The sequence below is a fragment of the Pseudophryne corroboree genome, chromosome 3 (assembly GCF_028390025.1).
Source record: "Pseudophryne corroboree isolate aPseCor3 chromosome 3, aPseCor3.hap2, whole genome shotgun sequence".
In the NCBI taxonomy this organism is placed as follows: Eukaryota; Metazoa; Chordata; class Amphibia; order Anura; family Myobatrachidae; genus Pseudophryne; species Pseudophryne corroboree.
Genome location: NC_086446.1, coordinates 447,143,372 through 447,164,556, shown reverse-complemented (window position 1 = coordinate 447,164,556; position 21,185 = coordinate 447,143,372). Strand labels below are relative to the sequence as shown.

Here is a 21,185-nt window from a genome sequence, read left to right as displayed (position 1 = left end):
GGTTGCTAAGCCAGTAATTGGCTTTTCAACCTACGAGCCAATACCAACAATTCACTGTTCTGCAGAGCAGAACACAGACACGTTCCCTCATTCTTTCGCTGCCTCTTTCTTTCCCTGATCATCTGCACAGTGCACTGCACACTATAAGTGCACAATACCTGTGCTGGGTGGTTGAGACATCTGGCCAAATAGAGAGCATGTACAGGTTCCATATGCAAATGCAGGAGGGGTGGCCGGTAGCCAGGAAACCCCCCTCCTCTTGGTAAGTGGCTCAAATTATGACAACAGCAATAGTATATAAATATGATTACTAGAGCTGTTGCCACATCATGCAGTTTAAGGGACAAAAGCGGAGCGGCTGCATATGCCCAGTGGTAGCTGCTTCTTCTACCAAGTATGCTGTGTGTGGAGTCCTCAATCAGTGTACTGGACTAGAGACTAGTTACCAGAAAGAAGAGACAGGAGCCTTACCGTGAGGAGGGAGAATGTGTACTTATTTATGAATTATGGTATGTTTAACCTTTCCATGAACACTTATCTTATTTATATTATTTAAATATGTTTGATACAGCCTATACTATAGACCATCTATAGTGTTAAATATTAATACTGTATTTCACACAGTATACAGTGTATAAAAAGAGCAATGTTTACATTAATGTCCAGGGTCATTACTAGGTTCTTCTACCACTACCGCACTTGCTCCAATGTTCCGCAGAGTGGGAGATTGTGGACTGCATTTGGAAACCCCCCTCTAGAAATCCTGCGTTTGCCACTGGGTTCTCACTACTGACACAGGCAGGCCCGGCACTACCCGCTCAGCGAAGTGATGCAGTGCAGGGAGGCGCTGGGACGGAGAGGCGCTCCCCCTGCTCTGCATTCCTTCCCTGCTGCGCCTTCCTGTCCCCCCTGCTGCTGCTGCTGCTGTGCCTGTCACTGTATGACAGGCACTGGCTGCGGCACCTGCATCATGAAAATCCTCCTCCCCTCCCCTCCCCTGTGTGACAGGACAGCGCTGTGCACGGGACAGAAGGGGGCGGAGCTAAGCGGGGCGGAAGGGGCGGGTCTAAACAGGACAGAAGGGGGCGGAGCTACACGGACCAGGCTGCTGTAGTGTAAGGAGACTGGCTTAGGTAAGTGAAGTGTGAGAGGGAAATGTGTGTGTATTGTGTCTGTGTGTGTGTGTGGTATGTCTGTGTGCGTTTATGTGTGCTTTAAGGATGCTACTACTACAGGGGGGGCATTACGTGTAACGACGCTACTAATGGGGGCCATTGCGTGTAATGACGCTACTACTGGGGGGTCATTACGTATAAGGACGATACTACTACTTGGGGGCATTATGTATAGGACGCTACTATTACTGGGGGGGCATTACGTATAAGGATGCTACTACTGGGGGGGGGGGCATTATGTATAAGGACGGTACTACTACTGGGGGCGCATTACGTATAAGGACGCTTCTACTACTGGGGGTGCACTACGTATAAGGACGCTACTACAACTGGGGGGGGCATTACGTATAAGGACGCTACTACTACTGGGGGGGCATTACGCATAAGGATGCTTCTACTACTGGGGGTGCACTACGTATAAGGACGCTACTACAACTGGAGGGGGCATTACGTATAAGGACGCTACTACTACTAGGGCGGAATTATGCATATGGACGCTTCTACTACTGGGGGTGCACTACGTATAAGGACGCTACTACTACTAGGGGGAATTACGTATAAGGACGCTTCTACTACTGGGGGTGCACTACGTATAAGGACGCTACTACTACTGGGTGGGCATTACGTATAAGGACGCTACTACTACTAGGGCGGAATTATGCATATGGACGCTTCTACTACTGGGGGTGCACTACGTATAAGGACGCTACTACAACTGGGGGGGCATTACGTATAAGGACGCTATTACTACTAGGGCGGAATTATGCATATGGACGCTTCTACTACTGGGGGTGCACTACGTATAAGGACGCTACTACAACTGGAGGGGGCATTACGTATAAGGACGCTGCTACTACTAGGGGGAATTACGTATAAGGATGCTTCTACTACTGGGGGTGCACTACGTATAAGGACGCTACTACTACTGGGGGGGCATTATGTACAAGGACGCTACTACTACTGGGGGGGCATTACGCATAAGGATGCTACTACTACTGGGGGTGCACTACGTATAAGGACGCTACTACAACTGGAGGGGGCATTACGTATAAGGACGCTACTACTACTAGGGGGAATTACGTATAAGGACGCTTCTACTACTGGGGGGTGCACTACGTATAAGGATGCTACTACTACTGGGGGGGCATTATGTATAAGGACGCTACTACTACTGGGGGTGCACTACGTATAAGGACGCTACTACTACTGGGGGGGCATTATGTATAAGGACGCTACTACTACTGGGGGGGCATTATGTATAAGGATGCTACTACTATTGTGGGGGCATTATGCATAAGGACGCTACTACTACTGGGGGGCATTATGCATAAGGATGCTAGTACTGCTGGGGGGCATTATGCATAAGGATGCTACTACTATTGTGGGGGCATTATGCATAAGGACGCTACTACTACTGGGGGTGCACTATGTATAAGGACGCTACTACTATTGGGGGGCATGACATATAAGGACGCTACTACTACGGGTGGGGCATTACGTATAAGATGAATAAGATTGTGCTACATTGTGGCGTAATTTTGAATGGGGGTACTATTGTGTAGCTATGCCCCTTACTTGTGAGACCACACCCCTTTTTCCGGCGCGCGCCAAAGGAATATGGGAGGGCGCAAATTTATAGTTTGCAGGGGGGCGCCGAACACCCTAGCACCGGCCCTGGACACAGGTACACTTCATAGCATGCGCCAGGTACTCCAAGTACTCTCTGTTCTCTGTATTGATGAATTTAGCAAAAGTATATCTATCGTATTGAGTTTGTGCTACTTATGCACTGTATGGAGTGTCACTTGGTAAAAACATTCTAAAGTTTGAAATGTATAAATTTCATGTGGAACAATAAACATCTTAATCCTTCATCTTGCCTAGGGCCCTTTTCAGTTTTAAACTGGCTCTGTTGGACCCTACAAACATGTGCTGGCTGCATATGGGTACTGGGTGAAAAAAAACCCACTGATGAGGTCACTCTTGCCCCACCATGGACTGAAAGCTCACTACTGTCACAGCATTGTCACAGCCATCTGAAATATGTGGGAATATTATGTATCTACTGCGAACATACTAAATGTTGTTATTCGTGGGATGCTAATAGAAAATTCTTGCTTCATGTATTTCTAAATGAAATATATATATATATATATATATATAGAGAGAGAGAGAGAGAGAGAGAGAGAGAGAGGGAGATTGTGGCCTGATTTGATCCCTAGATCTCCTGCCCATAGGAAGTAGTGGGCCTCCAGGAACCAATGCCATCTGAAGATGATGCTGGTTCTGCAGGACACTTCAAACACTTTCAGCTTTCAGAGTTCACTAGATACTAGATTTATAATGAATGGGCCCATTACTAAAAATACGCACAAATGCTGTGTAATAGGCTCACAATGGATGATGAATAGGGCCTAGAATAGCCATCTAACGCTGTATCATATCTGTCCACTTTTTACTCATTTAGATTTCATGATAATGGCAATAAAGAATGTTATCAAGAGTTACCGTCAACAGCTTTTCGACATTCACGTCTGCAGATCATGGGGCAGCATTTGTAACCATCCACACATGAGAAATCGTCACATGTTGCCCTTTCTGGTAGCGCACAATTCAAAATATTTTCCTGGGGGCAGAAACCTCTCTCTAGAAAAGAAACAAGCTTGGATGTACAGTATACACACATTGAAGACATTAGCATTACTTCCAAATAGATTGGACAGTAAACATTTTACCTATTTCTGCACTTTTTATGCATAGATTAATCTTTTTGGATATAATTGCTTGGATTTCTTGTAATGGTGTGTACACACGGTGAGATTCTGTCTTATGTTCGATTTTCACTTTGCGATTTCCCTTGAACTCCCCGGAGCCCAGCACCACCGATCTTGACTAACTTTTCTTGAGATATGGACTATGTGTGCTTACGATTTTGGCTTATGTGAGATTTTGGCTTATGTGAGATTTTGACTATCTAGCTACTTGCAGTATGAACTAGATAGTAAACCGATCTAGCAAGGATTAACTTGCCTACACAGTCTATATTTTCTTGCGATGCTGACCTGGCGGGACCGCGCATCGGGATCAAATCGGTATCGCAAGGTGACTTTCACCTTGCGATCTGCACTAACTTTTCTTACGATTTTGACTACAGTATATAGTCAAAATCGTAAGAAAAAATCTCACCGTGTGTACACACCGTAACCTTAACACTTGTGGTATACTTGTATATAATACACAGTATGAAACAAACCGGGAGAAGCAGAAAGCCAATGACACAAGGAGTGGTGAAATGCAGGGATGTGTGGTGAGCTAAATGGCTCAGGAGGCACTGGCTAGTACCAGAGCCAGATATACACACAATATACTGCATGAGCCAAAGGGTACATGTGGGCATTATACACAGGTGCAGCAGTATAAACTCCTGGAAATTTGATGAGCTTTGATCAGAGATGTGTGGAAAATATAGGTAGGTGAGGCACTGCTTCACCTGCCATATACTTTTTACTCCAGAGTTTTGGCTATAAAAATGATTAGAATAATGTAAATAAGATATTTCAAACATATTCTTTATATTTTTCTTATACTTCATACAGGCACAAATGTTCGTATGACAGGAAAGGCTCTGCCTCACCTGCGAAATGGCATATACTGCTTTTCAGGGGTGATGTAAAAACAAATTTGATTTCAGTTTTAAATTTAGAGAAAAAAATATTATTTGATTATATATACTGTTTTTTATGGTGTGGTAACTTTGTGTGAGATGTATTATAGCGGCACAGATTGTGCGCTATAGCTCTTCCTGCTTCGCCTCTTTATCGAGGTGAAGCAGGAAACAATACCGACGTGATGTGTCAAAATTTCGGCTGCCGAAGTTGGGGAGTGAAAACTCCCCCATCCGGAGATCCCTGCCAGAGCCACAGCGCATCAGCCCAGTGCTGACGTACTGCGTCACACCTCCCGGCCGGCTTCAGTGGGCATACGCGAGATCTTGCAACCATCACAAGATCACCAGTGTGCAGCCCGAACCCCAGCAGCAGCCACAGGTATGTACACATACCGGCAGGTAACACCTGCCGATATGTGAAGAAACGATAAGCATCAAATGTGCGCTTATCATTTTTAATACATCTGAATGAATTTCCGTTGCCATAGAAAAGTATGATGATGGCAAAATCGTTAGGTGTAGAGAACATAGAGAAAAGTGATTTTTCACTGTTATCTGGTTTCATACATACCGAGGCTCATTGTAGTCAGACAGAGCTGGTTATAGCACTTTTGACACTTACCATCTATTGATTATTTCGTCATATCTGAAGATAGCAAAGTTTTATGTCATGCTTTTTTTTTTTACGTTAGGGAACATGAAGCTATTCCTGCCAGTTTACTTGATAGAGCTAGAGGGGAACGCCAACTCATGAATCATGTACAAAGGTGTCCAGGGTATGGGACCCCATCATGCTGCTGCTATATAACCTCTGTATGAACTATTTAGAATGTAAAAAGGGTTGATCGTCTAAGCTTCACTTACGTATTATAGGCTCCATGTTTGGTTTGGCAAGGTCAGTTAAAGTGGGTACACAAGTTTTTCCACAGGTTTTAAAGCAACACTTGGCATGCCCGGGACATTCACTATCAGATGTGCAATTATCAGAACATTTTCCAGCATGAGCTGTAAATACAGGGCATGCACCTGGTCTCTCTGTGGAGGAACAAAGAGTATACATTACCCTCATATGACAACAATAGCAGACTGAATATTAACAATCAGTACAGACTCACATAACATGAAAAACTGGAGTGGATACACCAACACTACGGATTGTAAATTGTACTTGTCACTGACATTCTGAAAGCTGCCGTTTTGTGGATTACAAAAAATATTTCATTAGAAATTACTGACATCACTAAGGGCGGTATCCAAATAGCAGCGGTATTTTACTGTGGCTAATTGACCCGCCTAGGGCTATCCAATTAGCCCTGATGCTGGCACTAATCAGGGTTTTTACTTAAACTTTTTGTGGATCCTATGGGGGGTATTCAATTGTTTGAAAAGTCAGCTGGGTGTCTGTTTTTTCCTCTTTAATAGACAGGAGAAACCAGACACCCAAGCGACTTTTCAAACAATTGAATTCCCCCCTATGTGTTTTCGCGCAAAAAAAGGAAAACATTTCGGCCAGAAAAAAACAGGGACTAATTTGATAGCCCACCAAAAAATTGTCATAAAAAACAAAACAGATGCAAAAAACAAACCAAAAAAACTATCTTTCGCGCTCGAATAATTTTCAGATCTAATTGGATATCCCATAAGTCTGGCCACTCTGTGTGTAAATAATAGCTACTAATAGCTACTTCCACTATGAATAGGCAACAGCTACAACTTAAAGACATCACTACTTGAAAACACAGAAAGTTGACATACAATTATAACTACAATAAATCTGTTGCAAAATTATAGGCTGAAGCTTACTCAGACTGGCCATAGGATCGATCTATCTATCTATCTATCTATCTATCTATCTATCTATCTATCTATCTATCTATCTATCTATCAAGAATCCTGATACATCATTTCTTTTTAACATGGTATAGGGAGCAAACTTTAAAGAAAATTATTGTAAAAAAACTTTGCACAAATGTGTTGAACAGAAATCAGATGTAAATACTGGTTAGTAGTACTCAATACTGTGCGCTTACCCTGTGCAGGAGGCTTGCACATCTTTTGGCAGTTATCCAAACAACACTTCATATTCCCGTCACACTCATTGTCATATTTGCAGGGATGGAGACAACTCTCATCTTTACTTTTATTATAATACCTCTCAGGGGGACAATTTCCTGGCTTCACAGAGTCTACAGTTAGATACATTAAATAAATAAATTATAATCACATACAGAATACACGCACACACAAGTGAAATGCACACATATTTGTATAAATTGGCCTGGATGGTGCAGGGCACTTAAGAGTAAATATTTCTATAGTGTGAACTTAATATAATTGCTCACATGAGAATCGTGAATCTTAAATGTTCTTCTTGTAGAGTGACCTTATTATCCCTTTTACCTGGGACGCTCATGGATTACACAGGTTCTGTGGCTGGCTGACTTCAAGCCTGCATTTCAGATGGTTTTAGTCAGCCACAGAGCCTGTGTAATCCATGAGCATCCCAGGTAAAAGGGATAATCTGGTCACTCTATCTCAGGGTAAAGAAAGGACTTCTCAAAATGATTGATCTCCATGTTTTGCGTACATGCTGTTTTCCAATAATGAGGAGAGTAATAAATAAGGACTATAATTTATGTTATAAATCTCTAAAGGATTTACCGAAGATCAGAAGCTCTTGTAACAATCCCTACTGTAGTAATTGAAACTATCTATTTACTTTATTCTCCAACAAGATGTTCATTTCGTACTTATGAATGCACTGACAGAAATATTGTACACTAGCTGTTGTCCTCAATGCTGCACAGACAACTCTCTCTCTGAACTATACTCTCTCACTCTGGACTACTCGCTCTCTCCCTCTTTCGGGACTAATCTCTCTCTCTCTCTCTCTCTCTCTCTCTCTCTCTCTTTTCCTCCTCCTCTCTCTTCCTCATCTCATTACTCTGTATTTCTCCTCCTCCTCTTTCTATCCCCTTTTTCTCTTTTACTTTCTCTTCCTGTACTCTGACCCTCTCTAGCCTCCTCTCTCTTCACCTCTGTTCTGTCTTACTCCCCACCTCGCTCTTCTGCCCCTCTGTTTCTTACTCTTTTCTCTGGGGCACTGCTACAGCTGCCTACAGGAACAATATAGTTTATGAGAAAAAGAAGTTCGGATTCCATTTTCTTATGCTAAAAATGATTTACCTAGACATTTTGTTGCCTGAGACAGTAACTGTAACATCGCTTATATAAACTATCAGAACCAATTCTCCTAGGGCATTATAAACTGTAAGAATCTAAATATTGCTCGTGTTTTAATACACTTACAGTAAAATATATGGGATCCGGTCTGAAGATCGACAGTATCTAGGTCGACAATGTTTAGGTCGACCACTATAGGTCGACAGTCACTAGGTCGACATGGATGGAAGGTCGACAGGGTTTCTAGGTCGACATGTGCTAGGTCGACAGGTCTAAAGGTCGACATGAGTTTTTCACTTTTGTTTTCTTTTTTTGAATGTTTTCATACTTAACGATCCACGTGGACTACGATTGGAACGGTAAAGTGTGCCGAGCGAAGCGGTAGCGGAGCGAAGGCACCATCGAGGGGACGCGGCGCACTAATTTGGGATCCCGGTCACTCTACGAAGAAAACGACACAAAAACAAAACAAAAAACCTCATGTCGACCTTTAGACCTGTCGACCTAGCACATGTCGACCTAGAAACCCTATCAACCTTCCATCCATGTCGACCTAGTGACTGTCGACCTATAGTGGTCGACCTAAACATTGTCGACCTAGATACTGTCGATTTGATGAACCACACCCAAAATATATGCCTTACTAAAATGTACTTCACCCTCAGAGTGCCACCTCTGGTCCCTTTCCTCCTCTTTAGGCAGCAGAAAAGACTCAGTGATATTTTGATACAAAGTAAAACATAACTTACCTTGTTAATAAGTTTGTATGGCTGATAGTATTTTTTGTATGGCTTTTCTACCTAGAGATTACTTTACTCTACTGGTATGTCTTATGTACAAGCTGTTCTGCAACCTTTACAAACTATCATGTTTTTGTCATTCTAGATTCCTTCCATGCCTTTTAGACTTGCCTTTATATCATAATGTAGAGTTGTTTATATCTCTTGCCTTGGGATACACAGTTGCTTTTTGTATACAACTTATATACAGTACAAGTCGTGTATTTAGTAAAAGCTACAAGACTTCATATGTAAAGTCAGTGAATTCAAGTAATGTAAAAGTGTCTCGCTTTCCGTAACTTACCGAATCCATATCCCTTTATTGCTGAACTGGTGACCACTGTGCATAGTGGAAGCACCAGGAAGAGGAGCTGGATCTGTTCTGTTCTCATCATGATGGTAATCTGCTCTGCAATCAGTTTCCTGGCATTTATATATATGCTCACTGACAGGTATAGTGACAATAAAGTGATGACTTTATGACACTGGTGATGAAATGGTTGCACGTGACATTACTCAACCTAATTTTGCCTCTTTTGTTTTACCTAACAATTGAGACAACTAAATACTGTAATGTCCTTCATGGAGCTAAAGTCAGTATTGAGAGGTGAGGTGACTCATCTAATTTGCATTTTGGGTCACAATCCTACACACAAATAGTGTAGGAATGAAGATAGCACTTAGGAGTGCATACAACAAGAACTGCAATGAGTAACACTGTATAGCAATAACATTTTTCTTCTATTTATAAAGCAAAAATATAGTCAACATGGTTCTTAACCTGAGAAGGAAAGAATGAGGTCATCCTCAAGAGTATGCAATCTAATAAACAATGAGTGTGATTGTGAAGATACAGAAAGTATCAGTTCATGTTTTGAACAATGGACCCGCCACATATGCCTTTATGTGGAATGGATCCCAAATGTGCTTTGGGATTCAACAACATAGCATTCAAATACTGTAAAAGGATCTGGGCAGTAAGGGCAATTGGACATACCTAGATAATGGTTACTGCCAATCTTGCATGCGCAACTTTAGACATGGGCTGACCCTCAGGTAGAACTACTAATATAGCATATAACCACACTTAAGTTACAACCGGATATACAGATTTTTGTTCACAGTCCCATTGGGCTGCATACAAAAATCGATGAATCTGGGGCGAGATAGGGCCACAAGGGGGTTGAGGCCCCATGACGTTGCCAGCGTTTACATGCCTTTGCAATGGCAACTCGCCCCCCTTCTATGAGGGGAGAGTTAATTGGACTGAACCTATGGAGTGCTTATATTCTACTCTTACTAAGAACACTTTCACAGACTAGACTACATATAGGTTTATGTGGTTCTCTGCTTTCAGAAAGACCAGAGTTGTAAGCAAATTGGAGCCTACTATACACTTCCTAATTCAAGTTGCTATAAAGCTTTCAAAAGTAACTGGTAACATTTCCTTCTACAGTCAACCATCTGCCAATCACCAAGCGGAAATTGGAGGGTTTTATATAAACATTTAATTAAACATCATAATAGTAATAATAATAATAATAACTTGTATACTGTATAAGAAAAATAACATACTGTGGACATAATATGTACATGTACATGCATATTTACAGGGTTGGCTAATTACTAGCTTCATTATTAATACAGCAGCTCAAAATGGCTGCATCTTGCCATACTAACAGAAAACAGTGTACAGTACTGAGTTTGACTCCTCCCCTAGTTTAACATTATTCACTCTCTTTGCGAATATCTGTAGAGGTATTGGTGGTCAAGGTTTGGCGGGACATCTTAGGATGGTGCCAACAGAAAGAATAGCCCTTTTTCACCAGGAACCTTTGAAAGAAGACAAGACTAATGGTTTTCCCATCCTAATTTCTGGAACAGAGAAACTGGTTGATATAAATGTAACTTATAAACTATGGACCTAATTTTGAGGTACACACAGGTTCAAATGCTAAAGCAGATAGATTCCTAATGGAGGGTTAATGCAACTATGCATGACGTGTCTAAATATTTGTGCTTCGCTCCACAGTTGCCATTAATACACCTACTCCATGCTAGGTGCAAGAGATCTGACTAAAGGTGGGTACACACTGATATATATATCTGCCGATCAATTGATCGGCAGATATATCTATGGACGGATCGGGCAGTGTGTTGAGCATACACACTGCCCGATCTGTCGGGGACTGACGTCATGAACTGGGCGGGCGTGTACACACGCCTGCCCAGTTCAGCTGTCAATCATCGCTGGCTGCCGCAGCATGTGTACGGGTGGTTGGCCGACCGCCCGTACACACACAGCGACGCGCCAATATATCGGTAGATATATTGGCCGTCGGCTGTACTGCGAGGCCGACGCAATATGTCTGTGAACGGCGGAGTTCACAGACATATCGCCTGTACACACTGGCCGATGGACCCGCGCTATATCGGCCGTTCAAGAGAACAGCCAACATATCGGCCAGTGTGTACTCACCATAACACAGGCGTCTCCTTGGCATATGCTCGACTAAGGAAAATACTACACGCACACCAAGCTCCCACAATGCAGTTCTATTTCATACATAAACCCAAATGACTCTGAAGCGCTAATTTTATGGACAGAGAGAAATTACCATTATCCACCTGACTCAGAATTGGACAGAGATACACAAAGATGCATATGTACTAGAGATGTGCACCGGAAATTTTTCGGGTTTTGTGTTTTGGTTTTGGATTCGGTCCCGCGGACGTGTTTTGGATTCGGACGCGTTTTGGCAAAACCTCCCTGAAAATTTTTTGTCGGATTCGGGTGTGTTTTGGATTCGGGTTTTTTTTTTTCAAAAACAGCTTAAATCATATCATTTGGGGGTAATTTTGATCCTATAGTATTATTAACCTCAATAACCACAATTTCCCCTGATTTCCAGTCTATTCTGAACACCTCACACTTCACAATACTATTTTTAGTCCTAAAATTTGCACTGAGGTCGCTGGATGACTAAGCAAAGCGACCCAAAAGGGTGGCACAAACACCTGGCCCATCTAGGAGTGGCACTGCAGTGTCAGATAGGATGGCACTTCAAAAAATTGGCCCCAAACAGCACATGATGCAAAGAAAAGAGAAAAAGAGGTGCACTGTGGTCGCTGGACGGCTAAGCTAAGCGACACAAACACCTCAATATCATAGGAATTATTCGTTCTAATCAATGGTATTATTGGTCAAAATTACTGGAAGAAAATGACAAAATCACTGGAATTATTCGTTCTAATCAATGGTATTATTGGTCCAAATCACTGGAAGAAAATGACAAAATCACTGGAATTATTCGTTCTAATCAATGGTATTATTGGTCCAAATCACTGGAAGAAAATGACAAAATCACTGGAATTATTCGTAAACATTTGTTGAAAGTCGCTGCTTTCTGATTACAGAAATGCTCAGATATTCCTGCGAATCCGCAATCCCTTCCCAGAGGAAAAAGAAATTGAGAAACCGTTGTTTGAGAACATTTGTTTTCTTTCCCTTACAAAGGAACAAGCCACTTTCCAAGAAGACTGACGTTTTTGGGATTATGGAGACATAATGTTTTTGAATATAAATCCTAAAGCAGGTGGTGTATTAGAGCAAAAGAGTGCAAGAGACCAGCCATGCAGTTTCTGAAATATTATGACAAAATGTTACTGTATTTCATAAGCACTCATTCCTAACTCTGCTAAGTACTGTTTGGTATCCTGTATCTGGCTTCCATTAAGTAGTTGTCCATTATTTCAGCTTCCATTGACCTTTTTGAAAGCGGTAGAAGTTATCAATTCTTTTTTTTATTTTTTATTTTACCTTATTTTTAATTTTCTCCTGCATAGCCAAGTAAAATGTTGCAATGTTAAGTATTGACTTGTGCCTTCTAGGGGTCCACTTCTTCACCAACCCCAGCCAAATCTCATCCTAACCCTCTGTTTCACGTTCTCTATGTACCCCATCTGTGTCACCCATGTCTGTCTACCCCTCTGCTTTAGATTGTAAACTCTCACGAGCAGGGCCCTCTTCCCTCATGTGCTTATCCTTTGTTTTACTTTAATAATCTTCAACTGTACCACATCCAGCAGTCTTCTGCGACCTGATACTTATTCCAGTGTCATCTGCTGATGTAACTATGTTTATTTACCCTGTACTCGTCCTATACTGTCATCAACTGTAAATTGCTGTTTTCCTGTTTGATTATTTATGTACTCTGTAATTGGGCGCTGCTGAATCCTTGTGGCGCCATATAAATAAAGGATAATAATAATAATAATAATAATATAGGGTGTATAATCCCCAGGTGTATCTCACACATCACACAGTACAGTATATAGGATGTATAATCCCCAGGTTTATCTCACACATCGCTCAGTACAGATTACAGGATGTATAATCACCAGGTGTATAACAGACATCGCACAGTACAGTATATAGGGTGTATAATCCCCAGGTGTATCTCACATATCGCTCAGTACAGTATACAGGGTGTATAATCACCAGGTGTATCACAAACGTTGCACAGTACAGTATGCAGGGTGTATAATCCCCAGGTGTATCTCACACATCGCTTAGTACAGATTACAGGATGCATAAAAGCGCCAGGTGTATAACACACGTCGCACAGTACAGTATACATGTCACGATCCATGCAGTTTCTCCTCCATGCCTGGGGTAGCGCTCTCTGCTCTGGTGCTCAGTACTCTGCTCTGTATCTGCAGCTTGATTATTAGCTGTTACCACAGCTGTGAGCAGCACCTGAACTCACTACTTAGGCCAGCCACACAGGCTCCCTGTTGCCAGTTCATCGTGTCAAGGTTGTCTCAGTTCCTGGTCCTGGTTATGCTGGTCTCTACTGCTACAGTGCAATCCTGTGATCCTGCTACAGTGCAATCCTGTGACCCTGGTACGTTGCATACTCTACCACAGTGCTATCCTGTGATCCTGCTACAATGCAATCCTGTGATCCTGCTACAGTGCAATCCTGTGATCCTGCTGCAGTGCAATCCTGTGATCCTGGTACGTTGCATACTCTACCACAGTGCTATCCTGTGATCCTGCTAGAGTGCAATCCTGTGATCCTGCTACAGTGCAATCCTGTGATCCTGGTACGTTGCATACTCTACCACAGTGCTATCCTGTGATCCTGCTACACTGCAATTCTGTTATCCTGCTACAGTGCATACTCTACCACAGTGCTATCCTGTGATCCAGCCACAGTGCAATCCTGTTATCCTGCTACAGTGCATACTCTACCACAGTGCTATCCTGTGATCCAGCTACAGTGCAATCCTGCTATCCTGCTACAGTGCATATTCTACCACAGTGCTATCCTGTGATCCAGCTACAGTGCAATCCTGTTATCCTGCAACAGTGCATATTCTACCACAGTGCTATCCTGGGATCCAGCTACAGTGCAATCCTGTTATCCTGCTACAGTGCATACTCTACCACAGTGCTATCCTGTGATCCAGCTACAGTGCTATCCTGTGATCCAGCTACAGTGCTATCCTGTGATCCAGCTACAGTGCAATCCTGTGATCCTGCTACAGTGCAATCCTGTGATCCTGGTACGTTGCATACTCTACCACAGTGCTATCCTGTAATCCTGCTACAGTGCAATCCTGTGATCCTGGTACGTTGCATACTCTACCACAGTGCTATCCTGTGATCCTGCTACAGTGCAATTCTGTTATCCTGCTACAGTGCATACTCTACCACAGTGCTATCCTGTGATCCAGCTACAGTGCAATCCTGTTATCCTGCTACAGTGCATATTCTACCACAGTGCTATCCTGTGATCCAGCTACAGTGCATACTCTACCACAGTGCTATCCTGTGATCCAGCTACAGTGCAATCCTGTTATCCTGCTACAGTGCATACTCTACCACAGCGCTATCCTGTGATCCAGCTACAGTGCAATCCTGTTATTCTGCTACAGTGCATACTCTACCACAGTGCTATCCTGTGATCCAGCTACAGTGCAATCCTGTTATCCTGCTACAGTGCATACTCCACCACAGTGGTATCCTGTGATCCAGCTACAGTGCAATCCTGTTATACTGTTACAGTGCATACTCTACCACAGCGCTATCCTGTGATCCAGCTACAGTGCAATCCTGTTATCCTGCTACAGTGCATACTCTACCACAGCGCTATCCTGTGATCCAGCTACAGTGCAATCCTGTTATTCTGCTACAGTGCATACTCTACCACAGTGCTATCCTGTGATCCAGCTACAGTGCAATCCTGTTATCCTGCTACAGTGCATACTCCACCACAGTGCTATCCTGTGATCCAGCTACAGTGCAATCCTGTTATCCTGTTACAGTGCATACTCTACCACAGCGCTATCCTGTGATCCAGCTACAGTGCAATCCTGTTATCCTGCTACAGTGCATACTCTACCACAAAGTGCCTTCACAGTCCAGTGTCTCTAGTATTTCCACAGTTTACACCGTTTTCATGTACTCAGTCTCCTGGCATCCCGTGTATTCACAGTCTCCTGGCATCCCATGTCCCCTCAGTTCTCCCTTTCATTTTGTGTTCTCTAGTTATTCCTGGTTTATATTTACTGTTCACAGTTGTACACTGCTTTAATAAACTTGCTATTGTACCGTGAACATCAGTCCCTGCTAATATGTTCTCACAATGGGAAATCCAAACGGATTCTGACAGTATGAACTGGACCAAAACAAACAGCAGGGGAGATAATTGCAGTCTGCCTGAGGGAGTTTTCTCACAGCTCGTTAACCCCTCAGCTCCCGAAACATCACCTTCTTTAGATTCCTTACGACTGGGGATTTTAAAGGAAAAGTTAGACCAGCTACATATTTTAGTATCCAGTATTCTATGCATTCTACCTGAATTCCTGGGGAGACTGGTGGACCCCAGTAAAATAGCTCCAGAAAAGGAGTTTTCTTCTGACCCATGGACTAGGCATGCTAGGGGCACCTCTACTCCACAGACAAGAGGCAGGTTCCAAAGTTTTCCTCGACCTAGCCTCTCAGAAACAGAGCGCCAGCATCGCAGAGACAATAAACTTTGCCTGTATTGTGGGGGTCAAGGACATTTTCTTCTAACTTGTCCCATTCGAAAACCAAGAAATGGGGGCAGAGTGCATCTCCAATCTTTAAATACCATCTGTCACAAAACTGGTCTTCCACCTAAAGTTTCCAAGCCTGTTGCCCCAGGAGGAGTTTCCGAGCCTGTTGCCCCAAGAGGGGGTTCTTCAGAGTGTCCAGCCCCAAGAGGGAGTTCTTCAGAATGTCCAGCCCCAAGAGGGGGTTCAGAGCGTCCAGCCCCAGTGAGGGGTTCAGAGCGTCCAGCCCCAGTGAGGGGTTCAGAGCGTCCAGCCCCAGTGAGGGCTTCAGAGCGCTGCCCAGGCAGAGAGTCTTCGGAGCGCTGCCCAGCCAGAGAGTCTTCGGAGCGCTGCCCAGCCAGAGGGTCTTCGGAGCGCTGCCCAGCCAGAGGGTCTTCGGAGCGCTGCCCAGCCAGAGGGTCTTCGGAGCGCTGCCCAGCCAAAAAGTCTTCAGAGCGCTGCCCAGCCAGAGAGTCTTCGGAGCGCTGCCCACCCAGAGGGTCTTCGGAGCGCTGCCCAGCCAGAGAGTCTTCGGAGCGCTGCCCAGCCAGAGGGTCTTCGGAGCGCTGCCCAGCCAGAGGGTCTTCGGAGCGCTGCCCAGCCAGAGGGTCTTCGGAGCGCTGCCCAGCCAGAGAGTCTTCGGAGCGCTGCCCAGCCAGAGGGTCTTCGGAGCGCTGCCCAGCCAGAGGGTCTTCGGAGCGCTGCCCAGCCAGAGGGTCTTCGGAGCGCTCTTGCCTCAGCCCAGCCCCGTGAAGAGGGGGCTCTTGCCTCAGCCCAGCCCCGTGAAGAGGGGGCTCTTGCCTCAGCCCAGCCCCGTGAAGAGGGGGCTCTTGCCTCAGCCTAGCCCCGTGAAGAGGGGGCTCTTGCCTCAGCCCAGCCCCGTGAAGAGGGGGCTCTTGCCTCAGCCCGGCCCCGTAAAGAGGGGGCTCTTGCCTCAGCCCAGCCCCGTGAAGAGGGGGCTCTTGCCTCAGCCCAGCCCCGTGAAGAGGGGGCTCCTGCCTCAGCCCAGCCCCGTGAAGAGGGGGCTCCTGCCTCAGCCCAGCCCCGTGAAGAGGGGGCTCCTGCCTCAGCCCAGCCCCGTGAAGAGGGGGCTCCTGCCTCAGCCCAGCCCCGTGAAGAGGGGGCTCCTGCCTTAGTTCAGCCCCAGGAGGGGGCTCTGAGCATTATGCCAATCTCCGAAGAAGAATCTAGCACTCCCGTTTCTCACAACACAGGCCATATATCTAGGCACATAGGCACTGCTGTAGTCCTGGGTTCCAATCCTACTACTAACTTGTTGGCTCGCGATTTGGGTACAACTCAGTCTCACAGGACTTCCAGGAAGGACCAAATCCAGAAAGTGCCATCCAAATCTCTAGTCAACGTTCGGTTAGGATCATCATGTATTCCTGACCAGTATCCTGAAAGTCTGTCCCCTCCTAAGTGTCCTGATGCTCAATTTTTCATTCCATCTCCAGTGTTTCCAGAAAATCAAGCTTCTACTTCACAGAATTCATCCAACGCTCCATCTTTGGATTACTTTGATGGAGATTTAACGCAATACTTTGCACTAGTTAACCAATATCTTTCCATGATGGAGACAGACCCTTCCCTCGGAATTACTCCATCCAACATAGTAAAATTTTTATTCCTGACCTTCAGAGGAGAAGCCTTGGAATGGGCTAGTCCACTAATTGAAACCAATGACCCAGTTCTTCTCAATCTTGCGGCCTTCAGTGAGGTGGTAATTAAGAAATTCAATTCATGCTCTTATCAGTCTTCAGTCTCAATTGAGGTTCCTGCCCAGCCGGGGCCATTTAAGGTTCCTATCTATCTTGGTTCATCAGAGAATCCTGTTGCCAACTCAGAGACTCCAGCAATCAGCTTACCTGTTGGTTTTCTTCAGCTTCAGTCTACTGTTCCTGCTGGGAAATCTACAAAAAGGAGAAAGACTTTCCCTTTTTCTTCTAAGTTGAAAGCCTCTGTTGGACTTCCTTGGCAGCATGAGGATACCCTGATATGCCCTCTACCTTTTGATTCAGACTCTGACATGTGTTGAGCATCTGGAATCCGCTCCTTAGGGAGGGGGTACTGTCACGATCCATGCAGTTTCTCCTCCATGACTGGTGTGGCGCTCTCTGCTCTGGTGGTCAGCACTCTGCTCTTTATCTGCAGCTTGACTATTAGCTGTTACCACAGCTGTGAGCAGCACCTGAACTCACTACTTAGGCCAGCCACTCAGGCTCCCTGTTGCCAGTTCATCGTGTCAAGGTTGTCTCTGTTCCTGGTCCTGGTTATGCTGGTCTCTGCTGCTACAGTGCAATCCTGTGATCCTGCTACAGTGCAATCCTGTGATCCTGGTACGTTGCATACTCTACCACAGTGCAATCCGGTGATCCTGCTACAGTGCAATTCTGTGATCCTGCTACAGTGCAATCCTGTGATCCTGCTACAGTGCTATCCTGTGATCCAGCTACAGTGCAATCCTGTTATCCTGCTACAGTGCATACTCTACCACAGTGCTATCCTGTGATCCAGCTACAGTGCAATCCTGTTATCCTGCTACAGTGCATATTCTACCACAGCGCTATCCTGTGATCCAGCTACAGTGCAATCCTGTTATCCTGCTACAGTGCATACTCTACCACAGTGCTATCCTGTGATCCAGCTACAGTGCAATCCTGTTATCCTGCTACAGTGCATACTCTACCACAGTGCTATCCTGTGATCCAGCTACAGTGCAATCCTGTTACCTGCTACAGTGCATACTCTACCACAGTGCTATCCTGTGATCCAGTTACAGTGCAATCCTGTTATCCTGCTACAGTGCATACTCTACCACAGTGCTATCCTGTGATCCTGCTACAGTACAATCCTATTATCCTGCTACGTTGCATACTCTATCATAGTGCTATCCTGTGATCCTACTACAGTGCAATCGTGTTATCCTGGTATGTTACATACTCTACCACAGTGCAATCCTGCAACCCTGCGTTCCCTGTTCAAGTGCATCCTGCTATGGTGCAATATCCACTACTGAACAATCTTATTGCAAAGTGCCTTCACAGTCCACAGTGTCTCTAGTATTTCCACAGTCTACACCGTTTTCATGTACTCATAGTCTTCTGGCATCCCGTGTATTCACAGTCTCCTGGCATCCCATGTCCCCTCAGTTCTCCCTTTCATTTTGTGTTCTTTAGTTATTCCTGGTTTATATTTATTGTTTACAGTTGTACACTGCTTTAATAAACTTGCTATTGTACCGTGAACATCAGTCCCTGCTAATATGTTCTCACAATGGGAAATCCAAACGGATTCTGTCAATACATACTGGTCACAACAATGCAGCAGATATTGAGCATTGATCAGGATACTAGAAGTGACACAGAGCTGCAAGATACAGCAATGGCCTACTGTACTATACTATATGTATACTGCTGGTCACCAAAATGCTGCACTGTCCTACTATATACTGCTCACAATAATGCAGCACAGAGATAGTATACTTGACACAGAGCTGCAAGATACAGCAATGGCCTACTGTACTGTACTATATGTATACTGCTGGTCACCAAAATGCTACACTGTTCTACTATATACTGCTCACAATAATGCAGCACAGAGATAGTATACTTGACACAGAGCTGCAAGATACAGCAATGGCCTACTGTACTGTACTATATGTATACTGCTGGTCACCAAAATGCTACCCTGTTCTACTATATACTGCTCACAATAATGCAGCACAGAGATAGTATACTTGACACAGAGCTGCAAGATACAGCAATGGCCTACTGTACTGTACTATATGTATACTGCTGGTCACCAAAATGCTGCACTGTCCTACTATATACTGCTCACAATAATGCAGCACAGAGATGGTATACTTGACACAGAGCTGCAAGATACAGCAATGGCCTACTGTACTGTACTACTATAATTATATACTGGTGGTCCCCAGTCCCCACAATGCAGCACACTGAGCACAGATATTTGCAGCACACTGAGCACAGATATGGAGCGTTTTCAGGCAGAGAACATATATATTTTCAGCACACTGAGCACAGATATTTTCAGCACACTGCGCACAGATATCTGCAGCACACTGAGCACAGATTACGGAGCTTTTCAGGGAGAGAACGCAGCCATGTCCTCTCCGTTCAATTTCCAATGCACGAGTGAAAATGGCGGCGATGCGCGGCTCTTTATATAGAATACGAATCTCGCGAGAATCCGACAGCGGGATGATGATGTTCGGGCGCATTCGATTTAACCGAGCAAGGCGGGAAGATCCAAGGCTGCCTCGGAACCGTGTAAAATAGGTGAAGTTCGGGGGGGTTCGGATCTCGGAGAACCGAACCCGCTCATCTCTAATATGTACGCTACAGCACCTGTAGTTAGCTAAAGCATGCTAGATGCTGTCGCATTTGCACATGCATGTGACTCAGAATTAGGCGCTAAATGATTTTATATAATACCTATAAGTGGCAATAGAAAAAATAAGCTTACGACTGTGATAAGTCTTTATTTGGTAAATTTACTAAAGCTTCTAAAAATGAAAAGAGGCGATGTTGCCCATAGCAGCCAATCAGATTCTGTCTATCATTTTCTAGGATGCAACAGAGAAATGAGAGACAGAGATCTGAGTGGTTGCTATAGGCAATATTACCTCTTTTCATTTTTAGAAGCTTTGGTAAGTTTACCCCATAATGCGAGTTTGCCTATACTAGCTGCGTTCAGCATGTATAAATAGTTATGTCTACTAGGGGGCACATCAACAATACTAAAACAAATATACAGACCACGGAATAAAATCTGTATCCTACCCCCACTTCTATACAGTATGTCCCCCTTTCTATCAGAGAGCCGTTAACTAATTATACCAGTCCCCATAATTTCCCCAGCACCACCAATAATTTCCACCTACAGTTTAGATCAGCGTAATTTGGCCAATATTGATAATATAATTTACGATTTTTTCAGATTGAAATGTAAGACATACTGTACTTGTCTACGTTTCTGTGTTTTGTGGAGTTCTCCCAGATTAGACATCCCCCTGTGAAGTGGGCTAGGGCATGATGATGTAACCATGATAATTACTTTCAGCTCTCTCCCATAGCACTAATGAGTTTTTAGACATTTTCCGTTATTAAAATGCCTGCAGTATGACTGTATCTAAGCTGGATATGGTTTTCAACTAGAGATGTGCACCGGAAATTTTTCGGGTTTTGGTTTTGGATTCGGTTCCGCGGCCGTGTTTTGGATTCGGACGCGTTTTGTCAAAACCTCCCTGAAATTTTTTGGGCGGATTCGGGTGTG

The 21,185-nt window shown here is 44.3% G+C and overlaps 1 protein-coding gene across 1 annotated transcript in view; it reads right to left on the bottom strand.

Annotated features, from left to right (window-relative positions):
• Positions 1–21,185, bottom strand: part of WFDC3 (WAP four-disulfide core domain 3) — a 138,265-nt gene that overhangs the window by 4,544 nt on the left and 112,536 nt on the right. Inside the window, exons 2-4 of the mRNA XM_063963607.1 lie at positions 6,873–7,028; positions 5,707–5,877; positions 3,684–3,821 (exon numbers count right to left, since the gene is read on the bottom strand). Of these exons, the coding sequence (XP_063819677.1) occupies positions 3,684–3,821; positions 5,707–5,877; positions 6,873–6,924 (361 nt within the window). The 5' untranslated portion in view covers positions 6,925–7,028. The remainder of the gene's footprint in view (positions 1–3,683; positions 3,822–5,706; positions 5,878–6,872; positions 7,029–21,185) is intronic.